The sequence below is a fragment of the Xenopus laevis genome, chromosome 4L (assembly GCF_017654675.1).
Source record: "Xenopus laevis strain J_2021 chromosome 4L, Xenopus_laevis_v10.1, whole genome shotgun sequence".
In the NCBI taxonomy this organism is placed as follows: domain Eukaryota; kingdom Metazoa; phylum Chordata; class Amphibia; order Anura; family Pipidae; genus Xenopus; species Xenopus laevis.
In genome coordinates, this window is record NC_054377.1 from 63459991 (window position 1) to 63483509 (window position 23519).

General features: G+C 36.1%; 1 protein-coding gene across 2 annotated transcripts in view; it reads right to left on the reverse strand.

The window, feature by feature from the left end:
* Nucleotides 1-452: 452 nt before the first annotated feature.
* LOC108714124 (probable C-mannosyltransferase DPY19L3) overlaps nt 453-23519 on the reverse strand; it is a 29792-nt gene continuing 6725 nt past the window's right edge. For both annotated transcript variants that reach the window (XM_018258037.2, XM_018258036.2), the window contains exons 3-19: nt 22057-22181; nt 20560-20650; nt 20212-20333; nt 18644-18789; nt 17036-17159; nt 15546-15680; nt 14722-14853; nt 13862-13963; nt 12208-12281; nt 10201-10359; nt 8332-8442; nt 6892-7003; nt 4878-4934; nt 4365-4447; nt 3761-3893; nt 2485-2643; nt 453-952 (exon numbers count right to left, since the gene is read on the reverse strand). In XM_018258037.2, the coding sequence (XP_018113526.1) occupies nt 782-952; nt 2485-2643; nt 3761-3893; nt 4365-4447; nt 4878-4934; nt 6892-7003; nt 8332-8442; nt 10201-10359; nt 12208-12281; nt 13862-13963; nt 14722-14853; nt 15546-15680; nt 17036-17159; nt 18644-18789; nt 20212-20333; nt 20560-20650; nt 22057-22181 (2036 nt within the window). In that variant the 3' untranslated portion in view covers nt 453-781. The remainder of the gene's footprint in view (nt 953-2484; nt 2644-3760; nt 3894-4364; nt 4448-4877; nt 4935-6891; nt 7004-8331; nt 8443-10200; nt 10360-12207; nt 12282-13861; nt 13964-14721; nt 14854-15545; nt 15681-17035; nt 17160-18643; nt 18790-20211; nt 20334-20559; nt 20651-22056; nt 22182-23519) is intronic.

Genomic DNA, 23519 nt, shown 5'->3' on the forward strand with positions numbered 1-23519 from the left:
ACTGGCACAGTAATCACTTGCAGCATGACAGTAGGCACGACAGTTGGGTTCTACTCTTTCACAGCAGTAAGAAAGTTCCAACATCCCTGTTAAATAAGAACCAGAGTCAAACTCCGCCCCCACATTTGGCACATTATATAGGAAGGAAATATGGTAATGTGTAACGAAAAGTCACACACATATTACAAAATATTTCTATAAACGGAGTACAGTTATCTTTGCAAACAATCCAAAGATTAAGAAATTGCTGGCAGTGTAACTATATGTAGTACTGGTCAATTCTGCTCCCCAAAGTAGGGATGCACGGAATCCAGGATTCGGTTCGGGATTCGGCCTTTTTAAGCATGATTCGGATTCGGCCGAATCCTTGTGCCTGGCCGAACCGAATCTGAATTTGCATATTAAATTAGGGGCGGGTAGGGAAATCACGTGACTTCTCGTCACAAAAGAAGAATTTTTTAAAATGTTGTCGTTTTCTGCCCTCATTTGCATATGCAAATTAGGAATTTGTATTCGGCCAAATCTTTCGCCAAGGATTCGGCCGAATGCCAAAAAGTGGATTCGGTGCATCCCTACCCCAAAGCAATTAGATTTGTATTCAAAAACGGCACGAAAAAAGCACAATAAAATACTCCGATCTTAGCACAATACAGAAGAATAATACTGTCACAGATGTGTCACTGGTTATTGGCTCTGAGTCTATAACGATACAAGTAAACAATTAATGCCTCACTGAATTTTACGGGGAAACACTGGCCAAATAGTCCAGAACAGGAAGCAGCTATTTCAGTGCACTTTTCCGTGCTAATCTGTACACATGAAACGTTTTATTCTTAAACACTCTGGTGAAATATTTGGAGTAGGAAGGCAGGTCTTTCTTTATTTCATCACAAAAACGGGGAGAGGGCGCATGCTGCAAATCAGGGTCATTGTCTCCAGGACCATCCATTATCTGGGAAGAAATAAATAAATGAATATATCTATATATACACAAACACGCAGACAGATATGGGAGGCACATTTATCAAAGGTCGAATTTCAAATTCATGTGAGTTTTTAAAACTCCCCTATACTCCCATAAATTCGAAATTTCTGACCAATCAAAATTTATTAAAAAAATGCAATCTTGTGATCTCGGATGAATGTAATCGACCCGAAAACTGGAATCAGATTCTAGTTGGATTAGAAAAAAGCGATTAGAATTGAATGTCAGGAAAATTGATCCCTGGACCTCTCCCATTGACTTAAACATCAATTTGGCAGGTTTTAGGTGGTGAATAGTCAAATTTGAAAAGGGCTAGAGTATGATAAATCTCGAAAATCTAATTTTTAAAAAACTCGAATGAAATTTGAATAACTCCCTAATCGAAGTTGACAGTTTTGACCATAAAAAAAAACTAGAAAATTCGAATTTTGAATTCGACCCTTGATAAATCTGCCCCAAGGGGGTTATTTATCAAAGTCCGAATTTATCTCAATATTTTCTGCTACAAACTCTGATCAAATCTGCTCAGGTTTTTTATGCTTATTTATTACATCTTCCCGAAAATTTGCTTTGCGGGAAAAAAAATCATATTTTTCATCCGATTTTTTTCAGATTTTTACACCCGAAAACGCAGATTTTTGCCCGAAAACTCAGGGATATTGCACCTAACCCAGAGTACATCAAAAAAATCATTGGGACTTCTCCCATTGACTTATATGCAACCTCGACAGGTCTGAGATGCCAGATTTTCTGATTCTGACTTTTCTATCATCTGGGTTTAATAAATTCCGAAAAATTCCTGATCTTTGAAAAGTCCGATTTTATTAAAAAAAAAAACCACCACACATTCTTCGTGATTTTAGCATTCAGAGTTTAGTAAATAACCCCCTTAGGGGCCGATTCACTAACTTCGAGTGAAGGATTCGAAGTAAAAAAACTTCGAATTTCGAGTAGTTTTTTGTGCTCCTCGACTATCGAATTGGCGTAGAATGATTCGAATAGATCAAGCGCAAAAACGCTGCGACTATTCGCCCATTCGATAGTCGAAGTACTGGATCGAGCGCAAAAACGCTGCGACTATTTGCCCATTCGATAGTCGAAGCACTGTCTCTTTTAAAAATACTTTGACTGCCTACTTCGCCACCTAAAACCTACCGAATTGCTTTAAAAGCCTATGGGAAAGTCCCATAGGCTTGTTTTCCAAGGTTTTGATCAAATAAAAAGGCATTCGATCGAATGAAAATCCTTCGAGCGAATATTCGATCGAGCGCCTATTCGCCTGGCGAATATTCGCCAATTCGACTATTCGCCAGCGCGTAAATTCGCCCGAATTGCCTATTCGATTCTATTCCCCAGTCGAATTTCGAGGGATTTAACCCCTTGAAATTCGACCCTTGATGAATTTGCCCCTTAGTGTTGGAACTTTGTGCTTGCTATAATACCATTGCCTATTGAGAGAACTGGGTGCAACGGCCTAAACAATGTCACTGATTACGTACATGTCCATTATCAATATCCAGTAGATCCCGCAGCCTGCAGCCTCTACCATGTCGTCTTTCATAGCATATGCTGTCCTCTAATATTGCATAATTTGTTCCAAATGACTTCAGTATGCTGTGCACATCTTCAGGAGACCTCTTTGCATATACCTGGTATACCTGATAATGATAAAGCACATTTTGAGATAAGAAATCAGCCTGAATACAAAGTCTGTTCCACACATTTTTGATTTACAGATTCAATTAGGGTTATGTAATAAAAAGGTTTAAACGTGCTGCAAATAGCTGCTACTGACTTTTGCAAGGAAATCAAGCATTAATGCTATCATTATTACATGCATTGGAGTTCTGGAAGTGATGTTGTCCCCATTCTCCAAATGATGCTGGAATTCAGGGAAATAATGCTACACACAGGGGAAAAATAGGGTGGTCTGCATACAAAAAGGGCAATTTTCACCATGAGCTAAATTTGCAAACGAGGCTCAATATGTTGTAAAATGTTTCACCTTAAAGGGGTTGTTCAACAATGAGTTAACGTTAAGCATGGCATAAAGAGTGATATTCTGAGACAATTTGCAATTGGTTTTAATTTTTTATTATTTGTGGTTTTTGAGTTATTTAGCTTTTTATTCAGCAGCTCTCCAGTTTGCAATTTCTGCCACCTGGTTGCTGGGTTCCAAATTACCATAGCAACCTAACATTGATTTGAATAGTAGACTGGAATATCCATAGGAGAGGCCCGAGTAGAAAGATGGGTAACAAAAAAGTACACAAAAAACTGAAATGTAGCCGGCTCTAATCCTTCCTACAACTTCATTAGCATATCAGCAGTACAGAACCATTCTCTGCACTCTTAAAATAGCCACAGAAGTCAATGTGGAACTATAGCTCACACGATGGGAGAAGTGACCTGGGTGTAAAAATCCCAGGTCCGACACTTTGAGATTTTTCAATTCAAACTGGCAATTTTTATAATGAAGTCAGCCAATAGCGCATTTACCAAATCCGATAGTTGGCCCGAGTGCCGTGCCCCGAACCCGTAGCTTTAGGCGAAAACACAATCAATGAATGAACACGCACTCTTTATTCCATGTTGCTAAAAGTTACACGTCCTAACGTGTTTTGTATCCAACGATACGTAATCATAGGCATCATGGCTACTAGTTCAGCATATGCACAACAAAGTGTATCTGCACAGCTGTCCTATTGGAACTGTATTGAATTGTGCATAATGCTGGAGGCTATTAACTTCAATGAAGTAAAAAGGTTTGCCTACCTGTTTTGTCCTTTCTCTGAGTGTCTTGTCCTCATAATGTGGGTGATTGGTTAGAACTCTCCCAGTACAAAGTTTCACTCCAGCTAGCAACTGCATACTCCCAGCAAATACTGCATTCTTTGGGGTGTTCTGCCTTAAAAATATACAAGGTTAAAAATCCAGAAGACCTTCAAAAATGACAATATCATCTCTGAATAAAGACAACCATAAAAACCTGAGAAAAAAAATTATTTAGCTTTGATAAATATGCCCCAAATTGTATAAATGCTATTTGCTATTTATTCTATTTTGTGGCTTTTTTTCTGTGTAAATTTGCAGCCAGAATTCCAAACCTCAAATTAATTCTGTGACCCAAGTTTCATTCCGTTTCTAAGGGTTAGGGCGACTGCGGAAAACAAAGCGCTGCGTGTGCTTAAGCGCAGGCGACTTTTCATTATAGCGGATGGGAAGACATGCGGAGGCAGTTCGGGGGGAGATTGGCGCCAAGAAGAAGAGGCGATTAGACGCCAGGCGACAAAATCTCCCCGAATCTCCTCGTGTGAACTAACCCTTAGAAGTATGATACACAACTTAGAGTCATCTTATGAAATGATTCCATACTTACTTGATCCAGTTCATTAACTGCACGGTATCAGGATCATAAAATTCTCGCAATTCAGAGAGCTCTTCCATTATCCTTGGACAGAACTGAAACAAAGTAATCATTTCATTCTCAAACACATACAGTGGGATTAATTGAACAACATATGGTACAGTTTTATCAAACCAATTTCAAGATGTGGATAAAAGAGTGAATATTGTACTTAGCAATGTGATACTGCTAATTAGACAATGTTTACAATATAATTTGCACAGAGTGCTTTTTCAAGGATTGCACGAATGGAGCCTGTTTTTACTCACAAAATGAAAAGTTTAATTACATACACAGTGCCTTTATGCACCACAAAGATACACAATGCTTTACAAACAATAAACACAAACAGGGGTATAGACATTACAAATGATAATAAATACTTAAAGGCATTAAAGGGGTTTCAATACACAGACGGCATGAGGTCCAATCTATAACAGTCTATTCAATTGAGGCCAAAAAGTCACCAGGAAGGAAATGACTTACCTTTAAGATCAGATAAATGATAACAGTGATAGACACAGAATATCTCACAATGTTGGCCTGAAAAACAAAGATTTTTCCTTTGCTTGAATCATATGTACCACTTCAGCATGAGAACGTGCATGTTAACTAAGAAACTTGGGTTTGGTCACCACACTTTTAATTTCTTTTAAAGGAGAAGGAAAGCTCCAATCCAAGGGCGATCCTCTTCTTCCTTTCTTCTTTCTTCAAAATCCAGCAGTCGATGCATGCGCAGTAGAGTGAAAAGGCCGGCTTATCAGTTAAACTCTCCTGCGCTTGCACCCCCATGTGATGAAAAAAGGAAGATAATGTCTCACTTGCAAGTGCCCCAGGCCAGTGCAGTTTTGTGCTAAAAGGAGGAGGGTATCATGTAAGTCATTACAATCCTTGGGGGTGCCCTTACATTTTGCGCCCCTCCCTTTGTATTGAAGCTTTCCTTCTCCTTTAATATACTAAAATGCACATTTATTAATTACTCTTTAGCTTAGCACTGGTGCTGCACAGTTTCTCCCCACAACACAACAGTGATCAGCATCAGAATACTCATCCTACCTTATATTCTGTTTAAAGGGGATAACATAAGCAATAATGCGTCTGTACATATACAGGTATGGGACCTGTTATCCAGAATGCTCGGGACCTGGTGTTTTCTGGATAATAGATCTTTCCGTAATTTGGGTCTTCATGCCTTAAGTCTACTATAAATTAATTTAAAAATTAAATAAACCCAATAGGCTGGTTTTGCTTCCAATAAGGATTCATTATATCTTAATTTGGATCAAGTACAAGCGACTGTTTTATTATTACAGAGAAAAAGGAAATCATTTTTAAAAATTTGGATTATTTGGATAAAATGGAGTCTATGGGAGACAGCCATTCCGTAATTTGGAGCTTTCTGGATATCGGGTTTCCGGATAAGGGATCCTATACCTGTATATGTAGTTGCTGGCTTGCTCTGCTGCACCCGCATCTTCTCTCTTCTGCTTCCTAGATAATTTTCACTGTGTCACCCTTACTGAGGGCATTTACTGACCTATCAGTCTCCAGTGCTATTGGACATATTCATGCTCCCCTGTTAAGATAGTTGAACAATATAATACAAGTATAGGATCTATTATCCAGAATGGTTGGAACCTTCCAGATAAGGGCCTTTAAGCAGAACTTAATTCTGCGAAAAATTATTTAAACATTAAATAAACTCAATTGGATTTTTTTGCGGTAGGGGTATTATTTGGTATAATTTAAGGGCATTGAATCTGTTAATAAAAGCATGTGTACTTTTCCCTGTAAATGAAAGCTCTTCAGTAGTGCCATCTAGTGACCAGATTAAAAGATACAGAGTAGGAATCAAATGTGGAGTGGAGTTCTACATGCTACTTGAGACCTTAAAGGCTTCAAACCACCTACATTGGCAAGAAAGCAGATAACCGATGAATAGGGGCTAATTTATCAAACTGCAGAATCCTGACATAAAACTGGGGGATCATAAAGTATTCATAGCAGTTCAATATTGTTTATCAACTTTTCCTGACAGTCATGAAAGTTTTAAATGATCCAAACACATTTATGAGAATGTGTTTAACTGCTTTGAGAAATTAAATGGCATTCTGCTTCGGGGGGTGATAGTCCTCTGCTACTAAGCTGTCCTTGAACTCCATGCAAACCGCGACCACAACAAAATTATTTTTTGTGCTGGAACAGCACAGAAAATAAATTGCTAGATCTGAAATCCCCAGTAGTGTTTTACTGAGCTATTGTTAATAATTAACACCCTTAGTTACATACTGTTACTTTAAAAACAACATCGACCAACCAAAATGAACGTGCCATAGATATTATTTAACACGGTAGATCCCAAAACATGAGAGTTTTTTTCAAATTTGAAGTCCTTTCTGATTCCTTTAATGAGCATGTAATTTAGCAGATAGCAGTTGATGCGTCAGGAAAAAACAAGAAAGATTTCCTAAAATGTAAACATATCGGGAAAAAAACTCACCCTCTGTGCTGTATATAGGCGGAAGCATTTCAAAAGCATTCCCCAGACTTCTATACTGAACAGTCCAAATGATGCAAACACACACATATGTGATGTCCAAAGATACTTCATCCTGCAAGTATATGTACCAATTAGAAATCACTAGCTGAAGGGTTACCACCCTTTCTGGGAAAAAATACTTGCCTTCCCGTATATTTATCTTTCTTCCCTATTAAGTAGCATTGGCCTCAAGCATCATTTTCTAATGTTTAACAACAATTTTCTAACAATAAATCAGAAAACAACACCCTTTATAATGAATGTTAAACAGCTTTGCCAGATATGTATTGATTTCAACTTATATTGTTTTATCTTTCATTGCCTCATATGAAGATACTTAGGGACTGTATATGCTGAACCTTAAAGGAGATTTTAGAAAGTCTAAAAAAACATGAAAATGCCACATGAGGCAAATCTGTAGTTCTTTTATCATCATTATTATTATTATTAAGTCAAAAAACAGACTGGCCATGGCATTTTAGTACACTGAGACCCAGATAGCACAACACAGGCCCAAAAATGTTTTGGTTTCCCTGACCAAGGGAGGGTTAATCCCCCCCCGAAACATTGATGCACAGGTAGTCACAATAAAGAAAAGGGGAGTTCCCCACCTGCAACATATTTGGTGTTTGTGTGATTCTCTTTCTATTCTTGTTGGTTTTATTATATCCCTTTTTTTACTTTGCCCCTCTAACACTTGAAATTAAACATTAATTTTGCATAATGAAAGAAATCTGAATTCTATGCAACTTTCCAATACACATTAAGAATTGACTGTCAATGGTTTTAAAGTATTTTTAAGTAATTGTCATTGAAAGCATTGTGCCTCACTATTCTGTGCACTTCTAGTTATGTCTGACTTATTATACTACACGAATACATAACTTTAAAACAATTGAAAATATTTAGTTAATGTATATTGGAACATTGCTTAGAATTACATTTTCTTTCATTATGCAAAAAACAGGTTATATGGAGGTCCCATTGAAAATGCCAGATACATGTTTGTAAATCAGTCACTCTTATAGACAGATAGCAGTTTAAAGGGCATGTGAAGCCAAATATACACTTTTTCCTTATTCTAAGCAACCTTTGGTTATAAGTAATAAACTCAAAACTGGAAACAGTATCTGTGTCCTTCCTGCACTGGTTTTGTCTCTTGAAAGGGACAGATAATCAAAATAAATTATAGAAAATTTGTAATTAACATACAGTATATTGGAGTTAAGTTGCTTTGCATTTTTTCACTAGGCAAAATTGTATTTTGGATTGATATATCTTTTAAAGTTCAAATTCAACAGCTGCAGAACAAAAAAATGAAAAAAGGGTCAATTCATCTCCCTCTTCTCTAACCATTCATGAAATAAAATGAATTTAAAATAAAAAAATTGTATATTATACCTCATTGTGCTGAGAGCCAAACACCCAAACAAAATAGTATGCATTAAATTGTAGGCAACATCTGGTTTCACATAGATTTGCTTCTTTTTCTCTTTCTCTGTATTTGATGAACTAGTAAAGAGACAGACAGCAGAGGGAATGCATTACATAAACAAGTTATTAGAAAAACAAGCGCTTACGTGGTTACAGTAATTCAGAAGCATTCAAATGGTACACAAGATTAGCAAACACATAGAGCAATCAAGTGTACATTTGTCTATGCGACTCAGTTGGATGTATTTGCAAAATTCAAAATGAATGTGTAACCGGGTTATGATTGAGAAATCCGACAACAAATACATACAAAATGATGTTTGTGGGAATGATGAGGAAATTAAAGGAGGACTAAAGTAGAGATGTAGGGAAGAAATGTTGTACATTATGGGTTTCTATAACAGCCCAAGGCAACCACAGCCCATAGCAGTAAAGATCTGAGTCTCCAAAGATGCCCCAGTAGCTCCCCATCTTTTTTTTGCTGATTCACTGCACATGCTCTGTGCTGCTGTCACTTACTGAGCTTAGGGACCGATGCACAACATACAGAATATATTTCATATCAATGTCATAATTTCTGATTAGTAAATAATTAGGGATGCACCGAATCCACTATTTTGGATTCCTTCGTGAAAGTTTTGTCCGAATACCGAACCGAATCCTAATTTGCATATGCAAATTAGGGGTGGGAAATTTTTTTAACTTACTTGTTTTGTGACTAAAAGTCACGTGATTTCCCTCCCCGTCCCTAAATTGTATATGCAAATTAGGATTCGGTTCGACCAGGCAGAAGGATTCAGACAAATCTGAATCCTGCTAAAAAAGGCCGAACTGATTCGGTACATCCCTATAAGTAATTCCAATTATTGATACATTTCAGCTCAGAAACCAGCACACTTAGCATGATTAACTTGATAATCAACCCTATAGCATCAGCTTATATTACTGGCAAAACTCAAGTTCTGCTTGATGATTTGCAACTACCCCCCCCCCCAAAGCTTAGCTTCACAACAGCTGCTCAAATCACACTGAGCATGTGCGTGTGTCCCAGACACTCCTCACAAAATCCAAGATGGAAAACTCCTATGACAACTTTGAAGGCCTGGATCATTACTACTATAGAGATGATGAACCTTTAAAGGATAACTAAACCCTACAAATGAATATGGCTAAAAATGGCATAGTTTATATAATGAACTTATTGCACCAGCCTAAAGTTTCAGTTTTCAATAGCAGCAATGATCCAGTACATCAAACTTGTCACAGGGGGTCAGCATCTTGTTAAGTGTCTGCGATACTCACATGCTCATTGGGCTCTGAGCAGCTGTTGAGTTTAGGGGTCATTGCAAATTATCAAGCAGAAAATGCCGTTGGCCTGTAATATAAACTGATGCTACAAGGCTGATTATTAAATTCTGATGCTAGTTGTACTGGTTTCTGTGCTGCCGTGAAGCAATTATCTGTATTAGTTACAGCACAGAGCATGTGCAGTGAATCAGCATAAAGATGGGGAGCTACTGGGGCTTTTTTGGAGGCACAGAACTTCCCTTGTAAAGGGCTATGATTGCCTTGGGCTGGTACAGAATCCCAAAACATAATGTACAACATTTGTAACCTAATTCTTAAATTAGGCGTTAGTTGTCCTTCAAGCTGGTTCAATTAGTTCAGTTTATAATACATGGCATTTCTAGCCATAGTTCTCCTTTAAGAGACAATTAATTTCCAAAGGGAAGTCAGTTGTCTGGAGCAGCCTTCACTGTTAATGCAAGGGTTTTAAATATGAGATTAAAAATAGCGACTCGCTTATTTCGAGTTAAAATGTAAACAGCACATTACCTGAGATTGTTAAAAGTAGTAGCTAAGGCAGCCATGGTCAAGATAAAGAGGACACAAAGATAAGGATAAAGCAAAAGTGTATCAGAAAATCTGTGAAAAGTATCAAACGGGAGTTGGCGGAAAGCTTCTTCACACAAGTAGAGGCTGGCATCAAAGTCCCTACAGGTACAGAGAACAACACCATTTAAGTTAGTCCATGGCTTTAAATTTAACAGGCACATTTGGCTAAATAAGACATTATACAGTACACACCCGTTATGTAATCTGAAATCCTAATTCTTGTGTATGATTTTGCTGATTAATGCACATGTACCACATGTCTAAGAGAGATTTCTTTCAGATGTTATTGCCTTTGGATGCACAGTTTTTACAGAATTTTCTACTCCCCAGGAGATCAATAGTGAAACAGATCTGGCTCATAATCAGGCCTGGACTGATAATTAAAATAGGCCCTGGCATTTCAGGTACATAGAGGCCCACTCAGCCCACACAGAGGCCCAAACAGCCACCACCAGCCCACTGAATACTGACTTTCTATGGCACCTTAAAGCAGCCCCTCTGGCATTTGCCAGAACCCACAGATTGCCAGTCCGGGCCTGCTCATAATAATACACTCAGGCATGCAAATAAATAAAAAAAATTTTTTGCATAAAGCCTTTGGCCATATACTTTGCTGCACCTTTACAGAAAATGGAATACAACTAATCTGAAATTCTCCCCCGTAGCAATGTTGCCATTATATCTGACTGTATTCTGAGCTAGATTACTTAGTCAAGTTAATAAAGCTAGCTGAATCAAAGCTCGTACAAGAAATCTGATATAATGTAATGTTTCACTGATCATTCACTCATCATTTTGTGCAGTTTTATGCTATTGCATATTGGTGCCACTTTAAATAAAGCAATAATATGGCTATGGATTGCTACTTCCTCCACTTCACAACATCTCACATGGCTTTCATGTCTCTAGCTCTTAAATGGGTGGTTCACCTGTAAGTTAACTTTTAATGTAACAGCTAATTCCTAGCAATTAATGTAATGGCTAATTCTAAGCAATTTTTAATTTGGCCTGCAATTCTCATTTTTATAGTTTTTTAATTTTTCGCCTTCCTTTTATGACTCTATCCAGCTTGAAATGGGGGTCATTGGCCCCATCTAAAAAACAAATGCTCTGGAAGGCCACACATTTATTGTTATTGCTACTTTTTATTACACGTGTCTATTCAGACCCTCTCCTATTTATATCACAGTCTCTTAATCAAAAAAAATGTATGCTTGTTAGGGTAATTTGGACCCAGCAAACTGAAGAACTGCTCAATGAAAAGGTAAATAACTCGAAAAATCTCAGATAATAAAAAATGAAAACCAACTGCAAATTGTCTCAGAATATCACTGTCTCTCTACATCATAATTAAAGTAAATGTAAAGGCAGAGGTGTGTAAAGTGTATATTACAGAATGATTGAGTTCACAGTGCAACATAAACTGCAGGCTGACCAGGCACACTGACATACTACGTGTCATAAAGAACCATGGTGTCATTGTTTAAATGAAGTAGCATGATTTATGAATCAAGTGGTTCCATGGCAAAGTCAGTGGGATTCCATTTTGAATCCAGCTTTAGAGGTTTGCATTTTCTTTCCCTGACACTAATTATAACTAATAAACTTTCCACATTTATTTCACACTTTTCTGCCTAGCCAGTTCAGTTGTCCTGTAAAAAAAGTCTCCTTAATGCCTGTTCTTCATGGGATGTTGAGAAGTGCAGCAAAGTAACCTCAATAAAGTTACTATATTATGCATGCCTTGGGTGGTACAGGGTATCTGTAACCCCAGGTCAGTGTGTTATTTTACAGATTTTTCCCCATTGTGGGGAAAATAGATTGCAATTTTATTTACTGGGAAATAAATTGGCAACCCCAGTGTACTGGTAGCAGTTGTGCCTTATACCATCAGTATAGACATGCAAATTACAGTAAAATTAAAGTATACATTAACAGAAGATTTACCTTGTTTTCTCAAAACCAATTTTAGCTTGAATAAATTTGAAAATATGTTCATCAGACTGCAGGTTAAGCAATTTCTGTTGAATAAGAATAAAATGATTCAATACACTACATATTTGTAAGTCCTGCAAATATTTTATCAACAAAACAAGATAAAAACAAAAAAAAATTATTTGATCATAATAATTTTTTTTTCTCCATATGCCATATAGTACATAAGTTATCCAAAATCATGTGTTTGTTCTTTCCTTGTTTGCAGTCTAAAATTAGGTTATCTTAGTCCCACTGTTGTTAAAATGTTACCAATACATAAAAACATTGTTGGCAGTCCCTCAGTTTGGGTATTCATACCACTGGTAATTCTACAGCACAATATAATGTAATTACATAGTTACATAGTTAAATCGGGTTGAAAAAAGACAAAGTCTATCAAGTCCAACCCCTCCAAATGAAAACCCAGCATCCATCCGCACACCCCTCCCTACTTTTAATTAAATTCTATATACCCATACCTATACTAACTATAGAGTTTAGTATCTATACTATATTATGTCTGTCCAAAAATCATCCAATATACTGATGAATTTTGGCAGAATTTAGGTTTCGCCATCATGCCTGGTTCTAAAGAACAACAGATGCTAATAAGATTTCAGATATAGAAAGGCTTAACACTTAATGGGCTAAAGAGTAAGTGTAGCTCACCAATTGCTTTTAATAGCTTGTGCCTCTAGATATCCTGTGCTGATATCCCAAAAAGGGCATAATAAATTTGTGTAGGACAAATCCAAGGCAGTAGATTTTGACTGCAATTATCTTTATTGAGTGTGTAATCACTCCTCAATAAAGAAAATTGCAGTCAAAGTCTACTGCCTTGGATTTGTCCTACACAACGAATTTATTTACACACTTGACACTTAATGGGGCTTATCATTGTAGTGGAGCAGTATCTAATAAATGTATTATATATCTATCTATCTATGATCGACCTGTTTAAATATGGTACATCCCTTCCATTAACGCAATCTATGAACCACAAGAGAAGTAAAAAACTAATTTTCATCTTTTTTCCCGGAGCTTTTTATATTAGCTATATAATGCTTCGGGTGTTGGCACTAGATTGCATGTTCCAATATGGCCACAAGATGGCTTTTTAGGTGTGTATATGGAGTTCAATATGCCAAACATAGTTTCAGACCTGCCCATCCCATATAATCTACACACACAAGTGTACATAATCTACACACACAACTGTCTGCCCCACTTGCTTAAAACTTAATTTGTAAATTAATCCAGTTTCAACAATTTAGGGCTCATACAAATAGGAAGGTAGGGTACAAAGTGCAAAAATCAGGCAGAATCTGCTATTTTCGCACTTTTTTATAAAACACAAATTTGCACCCATTAGAGTACCAGCAATTGCTTCCAGGGGAATTGTAAATGAGGCCTAGAGACTCACTGGGCAACCTGATGTTCTTTACAAGACTTCATACCAACTCTGTACACTCTAAGGGCCATCTTGTGGCCAAAATGAAAAATGCAAGACATAAAACTTTGTTTTAAATATAGATATTAATGTTTAATAACACAGGAACCAGCTATAGGCCTCCATTCAGACTACCCTGATCTTAGGTATCCAATTATGTTAAAACTAACATACCTTAATTGTTGTATTTATGCACCAAGTCAAAAAGAGAACCAAGAGTATATGAATGGTGAGATTACAAAGTCTCTTCAGAAGATCTCCCCTTTTTAGGTTTCTCTGAAAAAAAAAGTTATTCATTATACAGTACAGTTTTCAAATAACAATAATTCAAGCATTAATACCTATATAAATATGGGGTTTCTTCCTTAGCCAAAGGGTGGCAATAATACTTCAGTCTTGCATTAAATGTCTATGAATGACCTGCTACTCAACTCTTCTCTCATTACCTCCTCACATGCTCGCATTACGACTTTGCAAGGGCTGTACCCCTCCTCTGGAACGCTCTCCCACGGTCTGTCCGACTTTCTCCCAACCTTTCTGCTTTCAAAAAATCTCTGAAAACGCACTTCTTTCGAGAAGCCTACCCTCACTCTTCTTAACTACCAAACGCAACACCGCATACAATACCGCATTTCTCACCCACTTAATTCGATCTTGCCCACTCCCGCACCTTGTTTATTACTCCCTTCCCTTTAGACTGTATGCCTATGCATAGGGCCTTCCTCACCTTTTATACCGGTATTGATTGTGATGTTTGTTACTCCATATATTCTATATATGTAATTCCTGTGATGTAGTTGTATAATCACATTTACTTTACAGTGCTATGCAATATGTTGGCGCTATATAAATACATGTTAATAATAATAATAATGAATAATTAGGTAAAATACTGAACAAATGCATGGTTTATGGTATGATAAAAATGTCACAGTACAATCTGCTTAGTATTACTCTTAAAGCCGATATGTAGCCTTAATAATAATAATAATAATAATAATAATAATATTAATTCTGTATGTAGTGCTTGTTACCTGAAGTCTTCTAACTAGCATTGCTGCAATAACAAAGCTGAGCACAAGGGATCCCAGAATCATGGTATTATTAAACTGCAGCACACAAACCGCCAGCAGGCAAGTAACTTGTATCAGGTACAGTTTTGCTACCTGCAATACAGAAACCGTTAACACATGTTAAACCCAACTTTAAACAACTTGTTCTGACTATAATCCTAAATAATCTGAGAGTTAAACTGTTAAATAGATTTTGTTCTAGTTACAACAGGATTAAGATATATAAACATGCATATGTATATGAGAGAAAGAGAGGTACGTTCAGTTTTATAGCTGTGCAGATACAAATGTTTTTCAGCAGGTTGAAGTCCTGATAAATAGTAATATTTGCTCATTGATGCATTTTATTGTAGATGTGAACATATATGGAATTTCAATTGCCAGCCCTCCACACTTATACCCAATCATAACAAGTATATCCATGTCCCCAGTTCAGCTTGGAAGAAATGCATACAGGGCAAGATTGATGATTGATACTTGTATTCAAAGTTGATGAGAAGAATAAGAGTGTGCCTATTCATCCTTTTTATTTTTTCTTGGATAATTACTTATATAATGCATATACTATTTATGTCCGTAGGTCTGGTATTTACATTTGTAATTGATTTTCTCAAAATAGAAATATATCTATGGGTCTGATTTACAAACATAGGTGCTTAATTGCATCAGTGTAGTTATCCATACAGTTACATTTCTCAGTCAACCAGCAGGATTCATTAAAGTGCAATAGGTTAGTTTCTCTTATACTTTACAAAATGTCTGATTCACCTTTGTTCAGAACTTACCTTTATAGTGGGAATCATGTCCGCACAATCAAGAGCAAACAGGACAACTGCTTGGAGTAGCAAAACAAACTGGTTGAACTGCCAAGTAATGCTAAAGATGAATGTTGAAATAAAGACCACAATAAAGGCCATTCTCTGCATAAGCAAGAAACACAATAATGAAAGTCAGATATAAGACAACCAAGTTGGAGATATGAAATGTTCACAAAGATGTTCTTGCTGTCCATAAATTGTGTATTTTAAAGTCCTGGCTTGGAATCTAACAATTCAAAAAACATCCCCTGTATGAGCGTCACTTGCCCATTACTTTTAAAGGAACAGTTCAGTGTAAAAATAAAAACTGGGTAAATAGATAGACTGTGCAAAATAAAAAATGTTTCTAATATAGTTAGTTAGCCAAAAATGTAATGTATAAAGACTGGAGTGGCTGGATGTGTAACATAATAGCCAGAACACTACTTCCTGCTTTTCAGCTCTCTAACTCTGAGTTTGTCAGCGACTTGAAGGGGGGCCACATGGGACATAACTGTTCAGTGAGTTTGTAATTTATTCTCAGCAAGCCACTCAGATTCAAAAGCAACAGTTATGACCCATGTGCCCCCTCTCAAGTCACTGATTGGTTACTGCCTGGTAACCAATCAGTGGAAACCAAGAGAGCTGAAAAGCAGGAAGTAGTGTTCTGGCTATTATGTTACACATCCAGTTACTCCAGTCTTTATACATTACATTTTTGGCTAACTAACTATATTAGAAACATTTTTTATTTTGCACAGCCTATCTATTTACCCAGATTTTATTTTTTATACTATACCATTTCTTTAAGGTGAAACTTTGTTCTCTAACTTTGCTAACATTTTAAAACTTTATGCAGCATAAATGTCGATTTTGTTGTTTCTGTTAGAATATTCAGTAGTTACAGTCAATACTTTTCAATCTCTAATCTACCTCTTACACTAGGGTTTGTCTGCTCAGTTTGCACTTTGGAAACTTTCCCCAACAGGCCAAGGGAATTCCATGACAACAAATTATGTCCAGTCTTCTTCTGACTAATGTGACTCTACATTGTTGGAATGCAGCTCTGATTGCTGTGTTGCTTTGATTATTTGATTTTTCCCCCAAAAGTTCAAGCATGCAAACTCACAATTTTGAGGTTTTTTTTTATCTTGAAGGCTCATGATATCAAGGTATTCAAGGTTTTTTCCACGATTGTATTCAATCGAGGTTCTTATATTTGGATTTTTCAATAAATAAGCAAACATTCAAGTTTTATTAAATTGCGAGTTTATTTGAAGTAAACTCACTATTAAATTTTTGACAAATAAGCCCATTACTCTTTATTATTTTAGACGCAGGTTCAAATGATGACAGCACCACTTCAAATGAATGCAAACAAATAGACATTTGGGAATGAAAGCAACTTATAACGTTTAAAGTCCAACATGTTTTCAATATCTTTTTCAATTATTTTCAATCATTTCTCTTGTACTTACTTCCCTAAGAGCTGTTAAATCAGGTCTGAGCAAATAGGTAATTCCTGCTATTTGAACAGCAAAAAATGGTAGTGCCCAATTCTCTCTTAAAGGAATTGTAAACTCAACTCTTGTAGTATCAACCCTGAAAGATATAACACAGAAGTAGGTCAAAAGTGTTTTCAAACTTTTTTTGTTGAGGTATTTTCTTGCAAGTGGCTCTTTACGTTCTTTGAATAATCCTTCATCTGTATTATCTGCACCAGCATTCATTGTTAAATTAATGTGTTTGATTACAAAAAAGAGCCAACTACTTTCAAAAGAAGACTGTCATGAAGAAACACAGTAATAGAAAAATATAACCAAATCTCAACCCACAAAAAAATCATGCCGTGAATAATTTGGAGTTTAATTGTTTCATCCACACAGTAATATATACTATTGCATGCACCTTTCTGCTGCCTATTCTTGTATTTTATATGGCTGACTGCATTTAGATAAAGTATGCGCCTCTTAGCTCAAGCTAAGAAATCCTAATTTAATTTCTCATGATACTTCCAATTAAACGATTCATTAACGGCAAATATCTAGCTATTCCAAATAAGTTATATAAAAGTTCTTTAAATGTTTATTTAAATAATGAAACCATTACAATGCAATGTATTTTCAGTGCTAAAGGCAATGTTACATTTCAGATTAAATGGTGTAATTTGGTGTAATTTGTAATTAACTAGTCTCAGAAAAGTGCTGTTTGTTGTTTTGTTGATTTAAACTATTTGGCACATTGTAAAAAAAACATGCAACATCCCATTCATTCAATGAAATAGTATTATCCATTTATAAGTATATACTAATTTTCCAATGAAACAAAAAATGGTGCCCCTTGGGAGGAAGAAGTTGGACTCAAGACACAGAGTCCTTTTTGCATATGGACATGAAAGCACTATACTTAATGTTTGTTTTTGGTATATATTTATATATAAAATGAATTACTCGAGCACTCAAAGGTCTTATGCAAGATAAAAAATATTTACCATAAGCCGTCCCGAGTATAAGCCGAGATACCTAATTTTACCTCCAAAAACTGGGAAAGCTTATTGACTCGAGTATAAACCTAGGGTGAGAAATGCAGCAGCTTCTGGTAAGTTTCAATCAAAAAATTGAGGGTTTCTGCTCCCATTGGAGGTGCCAGCATGTCGTTTTTGGACGCCGGCGACCATTCTTGGATGCCGGCGACTATTCTTGGAGACTATTCTTGGATGCCAGCGACTATTCTTGGAGACTATTCATGGACGCCGGCGACTATTCTTAGACGCTGGTGACCGTTTTTGCGCTTTCCCCGAGTATAAGCCGAGGTAGAGTTTTTCAGCATATTTTGGGGGCTGAAAAACTCGGCTTATACTCGAGTATATACGGTACACCCACTGTCAAAAAAGTTTGGGTGGGTTCTCTCGTTGGGGGAAACAATTGTTTGTTTTAATTGCCCCCTGCAAACACTAAGCTTCCCACACAAGTTCATGATGAGGACAGCCATGTTCAGTCACATGCATACGCAATTCTTCCTGCATGCTTGTTATACGCAAGTGTGTCACATCAACCATAGATTGAGAGCTGTGACACTTTGCTTACCTGTTAACAATATACCATAATGCTGTTAGTAACCCAGAAAGCCATGTTTTGCTGAGCAACCAGCTGCTAATGTAGAGAGCAGTTACATACAAGGTTTGAAGCCCAAACAGAGTGTAAATGTAGAAGTAAACTGGCTCCAAATAATTCTGTAAGAATAAGATATCTTGTGTTATATAAAAAAATTTGCCTAGATATAAAACCTAAAGAGATTTGTTAAAGATGGATAGAAGCATTCAATAGAATTTGTGAAATAGTGATGTCTTAGGTTAGTTTGAGATGGTCTTTGGCCATTACTTACTAATACTTTGAAATATAACTGTGAAATCGACACTTTGAAATAAAGGGTGCATCTGCCGGAAAGTTTTTTTAAGAGGTTTTTTTTCATTAAAGATTAATGATTCTTTGTTTGAAAAGTACTGACCCATTTCTGCAATGCTTTACATACATTGTTCATCACTGACATTGGTCCCTGACTAAGGAAGCTATCAAAGTCATACACCAGGGTCAATTTCATCAGGAGCCAATGAAACTGCCGGTATGTTTGGGAGGTAAACCAGAGAAGCCAGAGTATAGCCATCTAGACAAAAGGAAAATATACAAGGACCTTGCAAATAGTCCCCAGGTTTGAATCAAACTAAGTACTGCAAGGCCTATCTACCTTATACTGTTGTAGAGTTTTACATTTTATGCAATGTTTTCAAAAGAGCAATCAAAAAACAGTTCTTATATTGTTTCTTATACTGTAGGTCTCAGTCTAAGGATTTAGCACCTGCCTCCCATCGTCTCCCCATAGCATTGCAGAAATCTGTTAAGTGGATGTAAAGCCAAAATAAAATTTTGCCTAAGAAGTAGTCATGCTAAACAACTTTCATTGAGTTCATTAATTAACATCAGGAGACAGAATGTGTATACTGCACATTACCAAATAACATGCAAAATGTGTAATGAATGTATATGGAAAGCTGCTTAAATTTTTTTTAAAATAATGTTAGGGTTTACAATCCCTTAAACTGCTGAGGGATAACCTGCTCTAGTTGAGCCAGAGTCCGATTTCCATGATGTAACTACCCAACTGAAAGATTTGTCATAATAAAGTGTAAGAAATAACAATGTGCTTTGTATATGTCTAAACCCAAAAACAAAATGTGCCAAATTACATGAAAACTCTGTTTGTATGTGTAACTTGCAGTAAATTGTTTAAAGCTAATTTCTACTGGCAAAAGCACTAGTGCCATTTTGCACATATGCTAGTAATGGGCCTTCTATCATGTTTGAGTTCATTGTTAAAGGAAAATGACAATGATCCCAAGAGCCTAACCCACACAACATATACAGTATAAGTTTATAAGTATATTGTGTTTTCCCATTTCCTGTTGCAAATGATTCCCTCTACACTCATGGGATACTGCTGCCTGTAATATTTATTAAATTCAATAAAGAGGGTGTATTTTTGCATTGTTAAATGATGAACTGAGCTTTAAACTAATGTTAGTGCTTACATTGGTACAAATAACAAAACTACTGTTTCCATAGTTAGCATCTGAATGCCTGTGGCTGAAAATACTTACCCAAAAAGGCAGGTATTTGTAAATGACGGCAAGGACAACCTCCTGGTACACATTCATTCTCTCTAGAATATTAATTGTTCTCATAGATTCTGTTTTATTGTCATAAATTAAATCAGTAATGCCTAAATAAGATAGTAAAAGGAAATGCTATTGTTAGGGTATAGAAAAATACATTTCTGTTTCTGTTTGCTGCCAAGTAAAAATGTTATATGATATTGCTCATATGGTATGTTACCTTACATTTACCTTAACTAAAGTTAAAGAGGAACTAAAGGCTGATTCAACTATATCGCATTAATTCAGAAGTTATATTTGGTTTATGCTCATTAACACGATTGGGACACTTACCCTGTTTGAAAGTTGGGGCATAAAGCATTTGTTTATAGTATGAATAATATAAGCCACACTCTGTCCTGAAAGAGATCTCCCTTTCCACTTCCTGAAAAACATAATTTCTTGTTAGTATAGGTTTGGGACATATTATCCAGAATGCTCGGGACCTGGGGTTTTCCGGACAACGGATCTTTCCATAATCTGGATCTTCATTCCTTAAGTCTACTACAAAATCATTTAAACAATAAATAAACCCAAAAGGCTGGTTTTGCTGGCTGGAAAAACTCAAATATTTTAATTAACTAGGAATATGAATAAGTGAATAAAGTTGTTAGAGAATGTTTCAATTGACTTCTATATCTTTAAAAAACACTTGTGTGAGTATTCATGTTCCTGTTTAATCACCTTGTTTTTTTATAAAACCGAGGAAAGATGCCAATATGATTTTTGATAAATCTGTCTGTTACTGCCAACACACTTTACCTTCCAAACATCTTTCTACTTTTATTTATTTTAATACACCACAAATAAAGAGTTTTTTCAGTTACTTTCTAGTTTTTGTTTTTCTAAAATTGAGGTTTAAAGTTTAATTTTCCTGTTTCTGGTGTTCCAGTCCTGCAGATTAGTAGGTTCATAATCCAAACTATTACAATTTGCTACATTAGTTGATAAATTTCTTAGCCGTATCTGTGGAATGCTAGCATCAGTGATGAGCAGGCAAGCCTGAAACACTGAACAGGTCTGAAACCCAGGATTATGCTCAGTAGGGACAAAGATACGAAATGCTTCAACTATCAAATGTACGAATTAAAACATATTGCTCAGTCGATGTCCCCCCTCCCAGAGCTGCTCTAGGGAGACGAGAGAAGATGAAAAACCTTAATATTAAAAAACAGTCAAAAATAAACTGAAAAAGTGTTTAGAAGGTAAACAATTCTTTTAATCTGACTCGTTCAGACTTTCAGTCGACCCAAAAAGCCTGCTATTAGAACTCTAAAAATGGAAATATCAGAAACTGCTAAAATGAATGTTCATTACAAAAGTGCTCAGAAAAACACTCTAACCAAGTTTGCATCTATTCAGGTTTTGGGTTTAGATCCCCTTTAAAGCAAGCACTCTGAGCCTCCTGGGGACAAAGGCAGTGATGTCACCAAGCTACTCTTATAAGACCAAGCAAATTAACTGATTTAAACTAATACAGAGTGGTCCTCTGAGAACATTTGCAGTTTACATATATGTTTTATTTTTATGGTTTCTGGAGTATTAGCAATTTAAATCTGCTAAACAGCACGTTATATGATTCATAGGAAGGAAAAAGACACCTGGGGCCCAACATTTATTAGGAATAGAAAAGAGGGAAATAGGTAAAAAGGAATAGATTTTTTTTATGTTTTAAAAGCAGGTTACTTGTATTTTATAAATCATAATATCTGAGGCATAACATTAAGAGTACTCTGAAATTATTGTATACTACTTGTAGTCTTCCTAAATGAACATGTTGTAGTTTCATACCTTAATATTGGAGAACCATAAATCATTTTCATGTAGTATAGCAACATAATATGTTGTTAAGAGCCCAAGAACTACAGCCATCATTATTCCAATAAACTGACTGAGAATTTTCCATGTTGTTGGACCTGCATACAAACAGACACATGAAATGCATTTTAAATATAATAACATTTACATATTTAAAATTATATTGAAACTTTAATTTTTTAATAGATAAAACACATTAATAATGAAAACAGTAAAACAGAAGCAAAATGATCTTTATAAGTCAGTTTACAATTCATTAGGGCAATGGCAGACAGGTCATTTTCTCCTCTGGAGTATTAAAGGGGTCGTTCACCTTTACATTAACTTTTGGTATGTTATAGAACAGGAGTGTCCATACCTTACTAATGCAAAGTCTACTTTAAGTCATGACTTCCAATTCCAATTATGATCTACATCCATAAAACCTTTGTTAGCATATATATATATATATATATATATATATATATATATATATATATATATATATATATATATATATATATATATATATATATATATATTACTTAAATATTGATTCATGGTAAAATGTATATTGCTATAATTAACTAATAACTATTTCTTTTGTAACTGTAACATAATAAATATCTGAATGAAAAACATGAAATAGGAGGGTGATTTAGACAAGCTGTTTGTTGACAATGTCTTGAGATCTACTGATCACCAGCTAAGGCTAAGATCTACCTTTTGGACACCCCTGTTATAGAATTCTATACTCCTAGCAACTTTCTAATTGATCTTCATTATTTATTCTTTATAGTTTTTGAGTTATTTACCTTCCTCTTCTACTTATTTCAAATAGGGGTCACTGACCCCAGCAGGCAAAAAAACTATTGCTCTGCGAGGCAACAATTGTATTGTTATTGTTACTTTTTATTACTTATCTTCCTATTCAGCCCCCTCCTATACTTATTTTAATGTCTTACTCAAACCACTGTCTGGTTGCTAGGGCTGAAATACCAAACTGGAGAGCTGCTGAACAAAGCTAATTTAACTGAAAAACCATAAAAAATTACTGTCTCAGAATATCACTACCTACATCAAACTAAAAGTCAATTTCAAGGTGAACAACCACTTTAATAGTAATGAAAAGCCGATCTGCTGCCTTTCGCACCAATTATGTGTTCACTGATATGTAGGGAGCTGGCTTGTTAATAAACACGTGGAGGCTAGTGATGTGCAGGTCAGCTGATACCCGACCTCAGCATACCCTTTGCAGGTCGTGGGTTGAGCTCTTCTTCCTGCTCTCCTCGCCTGTGACCTTACACTGCCAGCTTCCTGCATCCTTTTTAATACTCTTGAGCTTTCCCCACCCCTTTTGTGACATCATTGGTGGGGCAGGGCAGCGCAGGTCTACAGGCCCGGATTTGTGGAAAGGCCACCTAGGCCCAGGCTTAGGGCAGCAGGATTTTAGGGGG